At 42.1% G+C, this 13,113-nt stretch overlaps 1 protein-coding gene across 1 annotated transcript in view; it reads right to left on the bottom strand.

Annotated features, from left to right (window-relative positions):
- Positions 1-10,743, bottom strand: part of LOC115195559 (activin receptor type-2B) — a 60,607-nt gene extending 49,864 nt beyond the window's left edge. Inside the window, exon 1 of the mRNA XM_029755534.1 lies at positions 10,296-10,743. Within this exon, the coding sequence (XP_029611394.1) occupies positions 10,296-10,344 (49 nt within the window). The 5' untranslated portion in view covers positions 10,345-10,743. The remainder of the gene's footprint in view (positions 1-10,295) is intronic.
- Positions 10,744-13,113: the final 2,370 nt, after the last annotated feature.

Raw genomic sequence — 13,113 nt, forward strand, 5'->3', positions numbered from 1 at the left:
GGCACGGTAACTTCGGTTCAAACCTTCCAAAAGGCGCAATTGGTGCCAAGCCGCAGTAGCAGCAGAGTCAAACATGGAAGGCTCATGCTGAGGGGAGATACAAGGACATTCAAGTTGCAACCAGTTTTTTTGATCTTCGTTTACCAAATTAGCCCGATTCATACTGTGGGTTTTTGAGATGTGCAGTTAATTAGGAAAGAAGCCAGAGTAAAACCGACAGATTAATGGAAGCCACATTTCTCCACTTTCAGGGACCGACGCCAACTACATAAGGCAAGCGACCGATGCATTGTATACATTTCTTCCTGTGTTTGCTCAACATGTTCTGAAGGACTACGCCAAATCTCGTGTTGTGGGCAACATCAGAAGGAAATTTCACAGGAGGTGCTAATCGCACTCACAGGTAGGCCCAAACTATTTCTCTCTTTCTCTGCTGGGTGTTGTGTCCGATTCTGAACACCGCTCTGAAAAATGAGACTTTTGCTTGCGAGTCACTGACAGGAGGTGGTGATGACGAGAAGAAAAGGTCTCCCTTCAGCTATTTACATTGTACGGATGCTGAGTGTGCTAATTCGGTCATGGTCACAGCATATTTTGTACAATAGACCTACAGTGCATTTGGAAAGTATTCAGACCCCTTGACTTTTCTAACATTTTGTTAGCCTTATTTTAACCCATTTTAGAACGTTTTTTCCACTTATCAATCCACAAACAATATTCCATAATGAGATATGTAAATGTTTATATATATATATATATATATATAACATTTACATAAGTATTCAGAACCTTAACTCGGAACTTTGTTGAAGCACCTTTGGCACTGATTACAGCCTTAAGCTCGGATGGGGAGAGTCGCTGCACAGCTATTTTCAGGTCTCTCCAGAGAAGTTCGATCGGGTTCAAGTCCGGCCTCTGGCTGGGTCACTCAAGAACATTCAGAGACTTGTCCCGAAGCCACTCTTGCGTTGTCTTGGTTGTGTGCTTAGAGTTGTTGTCCTGTTGGAAGGTGAACATTAACCCCAGTCTGAGGTCCTGAGCACTCTGGAGCAGGTTTTCATCAAGGATCTCAGTACTTTGCTTTGTTCATCTTTCCCTCGATTCAGACTAGTCTCCCAGTCCCTGCCACTGAAAAACATCCCAACAGCATGATACTGCCACCACCATGCTTCACCGTAGGGATGGTGCCAGGTTTCCTCCAGATGTGACGCTTGGCATTCAGGTTAAAGAGTTCAATCTTGGCTTCATCTCGACCAGAAAATATTGTTTCTCATGGTCAGAGTCCTTTAGGTGCCTTTTGGCAAACTCCAAACGGAATGTCATGTGCCTTTTTTACTGAGGAGTGGCTTCTGTCTGACCACTCTACCATAAAGGCCTGATTGGTGGAGTGCTGCAGAGAGATGGTTGTCCCATCTCCACAGAGGAACGCTGGTCACTCTGACAGAGCTCCATCGGGTTCTTGGTCACATCCCTGACCAAGGCCCTTCTCCCCAGATTGCTCAGTTTAGCCGCGCAGACAGCTCTTGGAAGAGTCTTGGTGGTTCTAAACTTCTTCCATTTAAGAATGATGGAGGCCTTCCCCAGATCTGTCTATTGACACAGTGGACAATTCATTCGACCTCATGGCTTGGTTTTTGCTCTGACATGCACTGTCAACTGTGGGACCTTATATAGACAGGTGTGTGCCCTTCCAAATCATGTCCAATCAGTTGTGGAAACAACTCAAGGATGATCAATGGAAACAGGATGCACCTGAGCTCAATTTTGAGTCTAATATAAAATAGCCTGAATGCTTACGTAAGTAAGGTCCATTTTATTTGTAATACATTTGCCAACATTAAAAAATATATTATAAAAATAGTTTTTGCCTTGTCATTATGGGGTATCGTGTGTAGATTGATGAAGGGCAAAATGTATTTAATACATTTTAGAATAAGGCTGTAACGTAACAAAATGTGGTGAAGGTCCAGGGGTCTGAATCATTTCAGAAAGAAGTGTACATGTACTATAGGCTTGCTACTCGTATGAGAACATTGGTCTCGATAACTCCTCTTCCAAGAACTGAACAATGTGAGAGTCGCTTTCACAACAATCATTGAGAATGATTTTGGGGCCCGATTTGTAATTTTTTTGCTTTTACCCCTTTTTCTCCCCAATTTCGTGATATCCAAATTGTTAGTTACAGTCTTGTCCCATCGCTGTAACTCCCGTACGGACTCGGGAGAGGCAAAGATCGAGAGCCATGCGTCCTCCGAAACACAACCCTGCCAAGCCACACTGCTCGCTTAACCTGGAAGCCAGCCGCACCAATGTGTCGGAAGAAACACCGTACAACTGGCGACCAGGTCAGCGTGCAAGCGCCCGGGCCGCAACAGGAGTCGCTACAGCGCAATGGGACAAGGACATCCCGGCCGGCCACTCCCTCCCCTATACTATCATAGACGACGCTGGGCCAATTGTGCGCCGCCTCATTGGTCTCCTGGTCACGGCTGGCTGCGACACAGCCTGGGATCCAACCCGGGTCTGTAGTGACAGATCAAGCAATGCGATGCAGTGCCTTAGACCGCTGAGCTACTTGGGAGGCCGGGAAGGGGGGGGACAGATTTCTATGCAATGGAAGATTTTCTGCTCGTTTTGTTCCATTCTAGGAAATGACTGCACAAACACGATATGAATAGAAGTGCTGATGAATGAACAGCATGGAGTCAAGCAGAGGTTGGGATCTTTAGGGAAGAATTCCAGCCTGTCTCTTGTTAAGTGCTCATTAACTTATTGTAGAAAGCTAAGACATGCTACAGAACTTTGGTGACTAGTACGCTTTTTTTTAAACCTCTCACTTTGGATTGGATGTGCCGATGTGTACTTCATACATGCATAATATATGAGCAGAATGATTGTCTTACCTCAATTAGCCGCGAAATCCCTAGTTTGAAAGCGACTGTTTTCTGGAAGCTGTGCCATGTTCCCTTCATTTCCCCCCCCACGTGGGCCAGCCCCCTAGCAATTCGCATTCCAGCCAATGAGCTTTAGTCCCTCGCAATTTGAGTGACAGCTAGCAAGATGCGAACACAGCAATGTGAGAGCAAGTGCAATGACGTGGTGCACATATGCAACGTAGTAGCAATTTTCAGGGACCACCTTTAGCTCGTGAGTGCTACTTTCAGAACTACTGGATAAAAAGTATACTAAAGTACCAGAGAATTTCTTTAAGAGCTTGGAGGAAACTAAGCAAAAACAAGATGGTGTAATTTTTATCAGAAAGACTGATTTATGGCTTTCGGTTTGAGGGAAAAGCTCAAAACAAAACCACACCCTTATCTATGGGCTCATACAGTCATTCTGTTTGAAAAAGCGTCTCCAAATGAGATTTTGAAGATGGTATCCTTTGACCAAAGTAGGCCGATGCTGTATGCATGGTGCCAAAAATATGCAAAGAGCTCAAAATACACTGCAATGGGAACGATGTACACCAAAACAAAGCTTATCATTTAGCTAAATACACTAATATATATATATATATTTATTACACACACAAACGTACGTGGGGACAGCCCTTCAAATAACTGGATTTGGCTATTTCAGCCACACCCATTACTGACAGATGTATAAATGAGATGTTCGACGAGCAGGTATCCACATACTTTTGGTCATGTAGTGTTTGTATATTACACAAAAAATATACATACATACATACATACATACATACATACATACATACATACATACATACATACATACATACATACATAATCTACTTCTGTGGAAAAACATCATGCTTCAATACTAGAGCTTAGAATTACAATCCCAGCTGTCCCGACAAACATATCTGGCCTATTCTCACCCAAACAACTATGCAATGAATCTCCTACAGCTCGACATCTTTAATCCAAGGCAAGGGGGGAAATACACTGTCACTTTAAATCCCTTCTCCTGCTAGAGGCTACCCATCCCCCATTTCCCACAGTGTTTTCCCCCCATCCCCATTTCCTGTCCATGCACTATAGAATGTATCCATATGATAAATGCATTCACCGGTAAATATGGGGATGATATGCAGTAACTAGTAGATATGTTTCTAAGGTAGAGAACAGAAGAGCGGGTTAAGCAGTGGCCATTACAACTCAGGAGTAATCCATCCTAGCAGAGCCACCCCTCCCCCATTTCCACTACACCATGTGGCCAAACCTTTGAAAATCCAGCACAGCACACACACACACACCATTGTTACTGATTCAGTAAAGCTGCGATGAGAGAGCACTAACAGCATTCCAAGCCCTGCTCACAAACACACACTAACGGATCGGTGGGCAAGGCCAATCTGCACAGGGGGGCGCAGCCCCTGCCTCAGCTGACACTGTGCTGTCATAGGCGATACCGGGACAGTCGCAGACTCTCCTCCACTCAGCAAAAGCCAATGAATCGACAGGAGTGAGGAGAGATGCTATGACTCGGGGTCAGCATCTCCTGCTAGTAGTGAGAGAGCGAGAGCAAGTGAACCATGGGCAGGGATCCGGCTTCCTTTGTCTCAACAGAGTGGATCATCAGCTGATAAGAGCAGAGGACCAGAGCTGCATTCTACTACCTCTGCTGCTAGCCAGGGAGCCACAGAATGCACTCAGTGAGACCATTACACAATACATCCAGCACAGTCAAAACAGCTGGTTTAATGCCCACCCCCCCCCACACACACACACACACACACACACACACAAAAGCATTTACTATTCTGGCTCCCAATGGTCTAGCAGCTGTTATTTGGCATGTTTCATTACAATGACTTGTCTCTTGTGATTGACTTGTGCAGAATAGGGAGAAAACATTTGAGTGTTCAATAGTAGCCAAAATGTTTTGGTTGTGTATTGGCGTGACCATACAGCATAGGACTATAATGTTTTTGCTGCTTGCAAGAAACCAAGGGTATTGTCATTGACCTATCAAATAGGGTTGGGCAGTATACCGTATCTCGGGGTATTTTGAAATACATACGGTATTGGAAAATCATACCGAGGGTATGTATGCATGCATGTATGTACACACACACACACACACACACACAAAACTGTTCAAAAGTTTTGGGTCACTTAGAAATGTCCTTGTTTTCCATGAAAACATACATGAAGTGAGTTGCAAAATGAATAGGAAAGAGGTTATAAATAATGATTTTGAATTGAAATAATTGTGTCCTTCAAAACTTTGCTTTCGTCAATTGCTTTCGTCAAAGAATCCTCCATTTGCAGCAATTACAGCCTTGCAGACCTTTGGCATTCTAGTTGTCAATTTGTTGAGGTAATCTGAAGAGATTTCAAATCAAAGTTTGTCACGTGTGCCAAATACAACAGGTGTAGTAGACCTATTAGTAGAGTATTAGTTGAACAATAGATAAGTAAAGAAATAAAAACAGTAAAAAAGACAGTGAAAAATAACAGTAGCGAGGCTATATACAGGCACCGGTTAGTCGGGCTGAATGAGGTAGTATGTACATGAATGTATAGTTACAGTGATGGCACACAATGCAAATAGTCCAGGTAGTCACTTGATTACCTGTTCAGGAGTCTTATGGCTTGGGGGTAAAAACTGTTGAGAAGCCTTTTGGTCCTAGACTTGGCACTCCGGTACCACTTGCCATGCAGTAGTAGAGAGAACAGTCTATGACTGGAGTGGCTGGGGTCTTTGACAATTTTTAGGGCCTTCCTCTGACACCGCCTGGTGTAGAGGTCCTGGATGGCAGGTAGCTTAGCCCCAGTGATGTACTGGGCCGTACGCACTACCCTCTGTAGTGCCTTGCGGTCAGAGGCCGACCAATTGCCGTACCAGGCAGTGATGAAACCAGTCAGGATGCTCTCGATGTTGCAGCTGTAGAACCTTTTGAGGATCTAAGGACCCATGCCAAATCTTTTTAGTTTCCTGATGGGGAATAGGCTTTGTCGTGCCCTCTTCACGACTGTCTTGGTGTGTTTGGACCATTCTAGTTTGTTGGTGAAGTGGACATCAAGGAACTTGAAGCTCTCAACCTGCTCCACGACAGCCCCGTCGATGAGAATGGGGGCGTGCTCGGTCCTCCTTTTCCTGTAGTCCACAATCATCTCCTTAGTCTTGGTTATGTTGAGGGATAGGTTGTTATTATGGCACCACCCGGCCAGGTCTCTGACCTCTTCCCTATAGGTTGTCTCGTCGTTGATCACCCTATGCATCCTGAAGCACCCCCCACAAATTGGATTGGCTTAATGGGCACTTCTTACATACCATACGGTCAAGCTGCTCCCACAACAGCTCAATAGGGTTGAGATGCAGTGACTGTGCTGGCCACTCCATTATAGACAGAATACCAGCTGACTGCTTCTTCTCTAAATAGTTATTGCATAGTTTGGAGCTGTGCTTAGGGTCATTGTCCTGTTGTAGGAGGAAATTGGCTCCTATTAAGCACTGTCCACAGGGTATGGCATGATGTTAGAGTCATAGCCTTCCAAAATAGAGTCATAGCCTTCCTTCTTCAAGATCCCTTTTACCCTGTACAAATCTCCCACTTTACCTTCACCAACGCACCCCCAGAACATCACATTGCCTCCATGCTTGACAGATGGCATCAAGCACTCCTCCAGCATCTTTTCACTTTTTCTGTGTCTCACGAATGTTCTTCTTTGAGATCAGCACACCTCAAAACAGATTTGTCTGTCCAGAGTTAATACCCAGAGTTTCCTCTGCTGCAGAGGAGAAGTTCATTAGTGTTACCAGCCTCAGATTGCAGCCCAAATAAATGATTCACAGAGTTCAATTAACAGACATCTCAACATCAACTGTTCAGAGGAGACTGCGTGAAATCAGGCCTTCATGGGCAAATTGTTGCAAAGAAACCACTACTAAAAGGACACCAATAAGAAGAAGAGACTTGCATGGACCAAGAAACACGAGCAATGGACAGACTGGTGGAAATCTGTCCTTTGGTCTGATGAGCCCGAATTTGAGATTTTTGGTTGCAACCGCCGTCTCTTTGTGAGACGCAGAGTAGGTGAACGGATGATCTCTGCTTGTGTGGTTCCCACCGTAAGTATGGAGGAGGTGGTGTGATGGTGCTTCGTTGGTGACACGTCTGTGATTTATTTAGAATTCAAGGCACACTTAACCAGCATGGCTACCACAGCATTCTGCAGCAATACGCCATCCCATCTGGTTTGCGCTTAGTGGGACTACCATTTGTTTTCAACAGCACAATGACCCAACACACCTCCTGGCTGCGTAAGGGTTATTTGACCAAGGAGAGTGATGGAGTGCTGCATCAGATGACCTGGCCTCCACAATCACCCGACCTCAACCCAATTGAGATGGTTTGGGATGAGTTGGACCGCAGCGTGACGGAAGGGCTCCCGAGTGGCGTAGCAGTCGAAGGCACTGCATCTCAGTGCAAGAGGCATCACTACAATCCCTGGTTTGAATCCAGGCTATATCACATCCGGCCGTGATTGGGAGTCCCATAGGGCGGCGCATAATTGGCCCAGCGTCGTCCGGGTTTGGCCGTCATTGTAAATAAGAATTTGTTCTTATCCGACTTGCCTAGTTAAATAAAGGTTAAATGTAAATAAAATAAAATGTAAAAGCAGCCAACAACTGCTCAGCATATGTGGGAACTCCTTCAAGACCGTTGGTAAAGCATTCCATGTGAAGCTGGTTGAGAGACTGCCAAGAGCGTTTAAAGCTGTCATCAAGGCAAAGGGTGGCTACAAGCATTTTGCTACACCTGCAATAACATCGGCTAAACACGTGTACGTGCCAATAAAATTTGATTGAAAAATCTAAAATATATTTTGATTTGTTTAACACTTTTTTGGTTACTACATGATTCCATGTGTTATTTCATAGATTTGATGTCTTTACTATTATTCTACAATGTAGAAAATAGTAAAAAATAAATAAAAACCCTGGAATGAGTAGGTATGTCCAAACTTGACTGGTACTCTATAATTATTTAAGTTGCGCCAGATAAATCTCTCTCCAGCTGGGTTTTGCTAACGTTAACTTTCCAGGATCAAGCTTCTTGGTAAGAGCAGCAGAGACAATCACCTCCTGGATTAAGATCCTCATTTTCTTTTTTGTGAGTGCTGCAAACTGAATTTTGAGATACATGCGTAACTTTATGAGCTGGCTTGTCATCCGTCTTAGTAGTGAATGTTTGCATGCGCTCATTAGCATTTACCTAGCATCCACTGTGGGGATTCCATACTTGCTATCATGTTGTTATCGTTCTGGTAAGCAACGTTTTTTGGCCTGTTTTTGTTTTTCGTGCGGGGAAAAAAGGAAGCCTTGTGTGCACTGCCGGTAATACCGTCTATCCCGGGATGGCACAGGCACAGTATGAAAATCTGAATAGTGCCCAACGCTACTATCAAATAACTAGTGATCTTTACGATTAGATGGTTGAAGGGATTACGATTTTTGACTGGCTTTGCTTTCAGTGTGAAAACCATAGTAAGCAACAGGCGATGAGGCATTTGAACTGGGTCAGTAAGAACCCTATACAAAAATACATCCTTAATCAGTTCAAAGTTATTCAGAAAGAAATGGAACTGACTTCTTTGACTGTACTCAGCTGAAATGTCATGGAGATACAAAATAGCTGGTCCCACGTGCTGAGAAAAGTCCTGTAGGTTCCCCACAGCCACACTTATCAAAACGCTCCTTGTATGAAATTGTAGGTTATTGAAAACCTCATGACATAACTGAATCTTGAAACTCATTCATGAAAAGAAATAGTCAAATAGTAACAGTGGCTTTCTCTGTCAGCCGCTCTTCTGTCGAATTCTATTTTTCTTTTGAAGCAATAACCATTTTCCTTTCAATCACAGTCTGAAGTTTGCAACAACCATGGCACCATAATCAAATAGCGGACTACCGTCATTCACAACAAATCTTTGAATTAGAAAATTGCAGAAATTCCAAGAACTACTAAGGTGAAGAGATGGAAAATGAAACAATATCAGCACTTCAATATGTAGGCTAACCAAGTAACTGTTAAATGCATTGGCTAAGTATCAAGAATTACCACTTTAACCAATTAACAAAATATCAGAGATGTTAGGATAGTGTTTGACAACAATCATGCAGCCAAATGACAAATAATGTGTGTCCGATTGTGTATGGTTATGGTTACCATTCATCCCAAACGGATTCATTAACATGATTTATACATTTCTCAGGTAAGAGAAATAAATCATTTTATTTCAGCAAAAGCGAAAATAAACACCAGTCATTTTCACCCCAACCCCATACGCACCCCTCCCCCAAAGTCGACTAAACAAGGAGGGAACTACACAACAAAGCAGCAGTGATAAACAAATTGCCAAAAATGAAATCTGCGAGCCTACAGGTATATAGGCCTAAATGTATGCGTCACTGAACTAGATAATGAGGACATGAACAATCCCATTTCGCGTGGAAATCCAGAGTAGAAAAAAATATATATATAAATATATATATTAGTTATTTGGAGTACTCCCTCATCCTACTGCTCTGAAAGAATACATGCCAAAGAATACATTAATTAACAATTACGCTACAAGTGATGTGGGCTGTGAGAAATAAGTGGAATTCTAAGCATCATTCACATCAATTTCAACACCTCTGTCAGCGCGCTTCAATGGAGATTGAAGATCTATCATGTGGTTTAATTTAGTCTACACAGGTCAAAATACACTGATAAGTCTAATACACGTGTAAACACTTCCAAATGCATCACCTTGTGTCTCTCCATCTATGCATTTCCAATAGAGTCGCAAACACTTCTTAAGCAATGATATCTTTGCAACATGAGGCCACATGACTTAATCGTCGGTCCTTCTTTCACATTTCAGCCAAATACGATAAGCTGTCATTCAAATAAATGCGACACTTATATTTTAATGACTAATCATTGAAGATTTACCATAACAATGTATCAAACTCATTCGAAATTGTATGTTGTCGCGAATTACTTATTGATCTACAGTGAACCAATGCACCGAAAAGCCTAAATAACCTTTCGCATCAATACTCAAAATAATAAACATACAAAATGTTATCCATTTAATTATTGCCTTAGCTATTTTAATGCCATTAAATGTGTCGTTTTTGTACCATTCGATAGAGCCAATATCAATAGTCAAGCGACTACCTACAGCACGTTATCCCTGGTTTGGGTACATTAGAATAATCAGAATTGGTGTTCTGCTTTTCTGTTACAGTGTGAAATCACTGAATACATTCTGATTGCCAATTCACAAACCCTAAGAGTAAGCGATAGCCTATTACATAAATAGGGTGCTTACCTGCACAAAAAGTTCCCAGAAGTGCAAAAGTCAGACAGGAAGCAAACATATTCCTTTAATTAAAAAGAAACACACCAGATGTTCTCCTTTTTAACCTATTTTCCTTTGCGAACATTTAAAAAGATGATAGCACAACACGAGCCAAATGTCCCAAGGCCTTCGATGTCCACCGCACCAAGAGTTTGTGTTGCTTTTGTGTGTACAGCCCCCCCCAATGCAACAAAATTGCACGGGCTAAAAACAAGTTTTAAATATAAACAAATCCATTGGGAAAGGATCGGTCGAATCCAGGATGTAAAATCGACAAGCTAAAATAAACTCGATGTTTAAAAGAAACAATTTTCTCGCTCCGCGGTGCGCGTTAACCTTTTCTAGTGTGTAGTGGTGAATGACTGAGGACAGGGTCCGATATTCACATGCAAGAAACTGAACTGAGTCCAAAATGGCTTCTGAGAGGGGGAGTAAGCCAGAGTAAGCACAGTCAGTGGGAAAACCCGGATGTTTAAATACAAAGACAGGAACACAATCAAAGAGGCATGGGTAGGGAGTGCAGTGCAGCAATGTTGGAGCTTTAACCAATGCTTTACATTTCAGTTAAAATACTAGACAAGAACTACGACTTAGAAAGGGAATTAAATTACACACATTGGTAATAAAGGTCAACAGGCAAAACAATAAAATTATAATAATATTAATATTGCTGATCTAAACATAAGCCTATTTTTGGCTTTAGATCAGCAATGCTTGGAAAGAAAAACACAGGGTCTTTTTTCTGGAAAAGGCTGTACATTCATTCTGCAATTAAGGTAAGTCTGCTTTCATTACATGGTTATTTATCTTAGAGATACAACATTCTGGAAAAAAGGTTAAATTGCTAACAATGCCAGGTAATAATGTAGCCTATAATGTATGTTAGCATTTTAATTATATATAAAGCCATAGGCCTATAGCCATATATAAAGCCATAGGCCTATAGCTTCAATAAAAGCCATGCATATCTTGATTAGTCTGTAGTTGTAAGAAAGTAGATCAGCTTAAAATGTCAAACCTTCAAAAAAGTATTGCACACATCAAAAGGTTTTATGTCATAACTTGGAAACACATGTCTTTGTTTTTACACAGTGTACACATTGGAATTCATCCAAAGATAAATTGCATTCATTGTGAAATTGGTGTAGAAAAGCATTCCTGAACTAAGGTGAATATGTAGGCCAATCACCAACAGTGGATCTGCTTGGGAGCCTTCTCTTATACACTGAGTGAGACATTTCAGTTAAAGTTATGCAATGGCATGTTATAAACATTTGCTACCTCAGCAACATATTTTTAACACCCACCGAAATATGTGACTGCCTGTTATTATTTTTATAGTGCATCTCTCTCTCTCTCTCTCTCTCTCTCTCGCCAATCTCTCTTTTTCTCTCATTTGTCCATGGCTATTCTCTATCTCTCTCTCTCTCTCTCTCTTTCTCTCAAACTATTGATCTAGATCCTTTCTTGCCAGGAGCTGAAGATTTGGAGAACATTAAAGCCTAACAATGAAATATCTCCTCTTGTCTGGAGCTTCAGTGTGAAGCACAGTGTTTCCCAAACTCGGTCTTGGGGACCCCAAGGGGTGCACGATTTGTTTTTTTTTGCCCTAAAACCACACAGCTGATTCAAAGCTTGATGATTCATTAATTAATTGAATCCCTTGTCCCTTAACATATGGGCCTTGATAGATATTCTATTGCAGTCATTTTTTATCTCAAAGAAACTTCAGGTTTGGACGTATCGGTAGATTTGCATTGAAGTCCCAGATTAGTTCATTTCAATTCTACAACGAGAGAGAGAGAGAGAGAACACTTTCAGTTTTAGACATATCCTTGAAAAAAAGGATGTTTGGTGTCAAGAGTTAGTTGTATGAGATCAAACCAGTGGAAATTGCATTGGTGATATCAGTAGATGAGGTATTCACATGCACTGATTGACCGGCAGTAGTGTGTAAAATGCTCCCTCTTCACATTTATGTACTTCATATATCCCTCCACCCTTAAAGGTTGCCATGGGAACAGCAGAAAAGGTTAACATATCCTTAAGACAGTGGTTGATCCTAGCGACACTTTTTGTTTAACCTGCCCGACAGATGCTTTTATAGCCAATGCATCCTTTGTGGTTAAACACTATCAGTTTACTCTTTCATGTTTGTATGAAACATTCATCTCACTTAATCAAATGGCATGGTGCACAACAGCTAAGTTTGAAAAAAGTCTGTAGCTTTTAGAAAAAGACAAACGGCGTGATACTATCATGAGTCAACACATAGTCCTCATACAACCCGTCCACTACAACTGTAGTGTAATTACGCTGTTTGTTGTATGTCAGGTAGTGATGATGGACAACAAGGAAAGCGGAATAGCAACTGGCCATACATCAGGAACAATTGTATAGCAACCACTGCCAATATAGAACGACCTGTTCCGTTTAGTGCCAGATTTAATACTACAGTACTAATACAGTGCTTATCAGTTGACAGAAGGCCTATGGTGGCAGTGGGCTCCTTGTCTTTTGCACTACACTACTTCACGCACTCCTATGTATGAGCCAGGCAACACGTCTTACAAGGCCTCCTGGACAATGTGGAGCGAGTTATGTCGTTCTGAACATTGTATCAAATCTCAGAGCAGGCTTGTACATGCTACGCACAGGTAAAACATTGTCAGTCAGCAGTACACATCGCTGAAGGGCTTGTCAGACACACCAGTGAATGGCATGACAGTAGACTGTCTCCTTAACATAACTGTATGTAACTTGACATGTACAGGTTAACCACATGTCA

This window comes from Salmo trutta, chromosome 6 (assembly GCF_901001165.1).
Source record: "Salmo trutta chromosome 6, fSalTru1.1, whole genome shotgun sequence".
NCBI lineage: Eukaryota > Metazoa > Chordata > Actinopteri > Salmoniformes > Salmonidae > Salmo > Salmo trutta.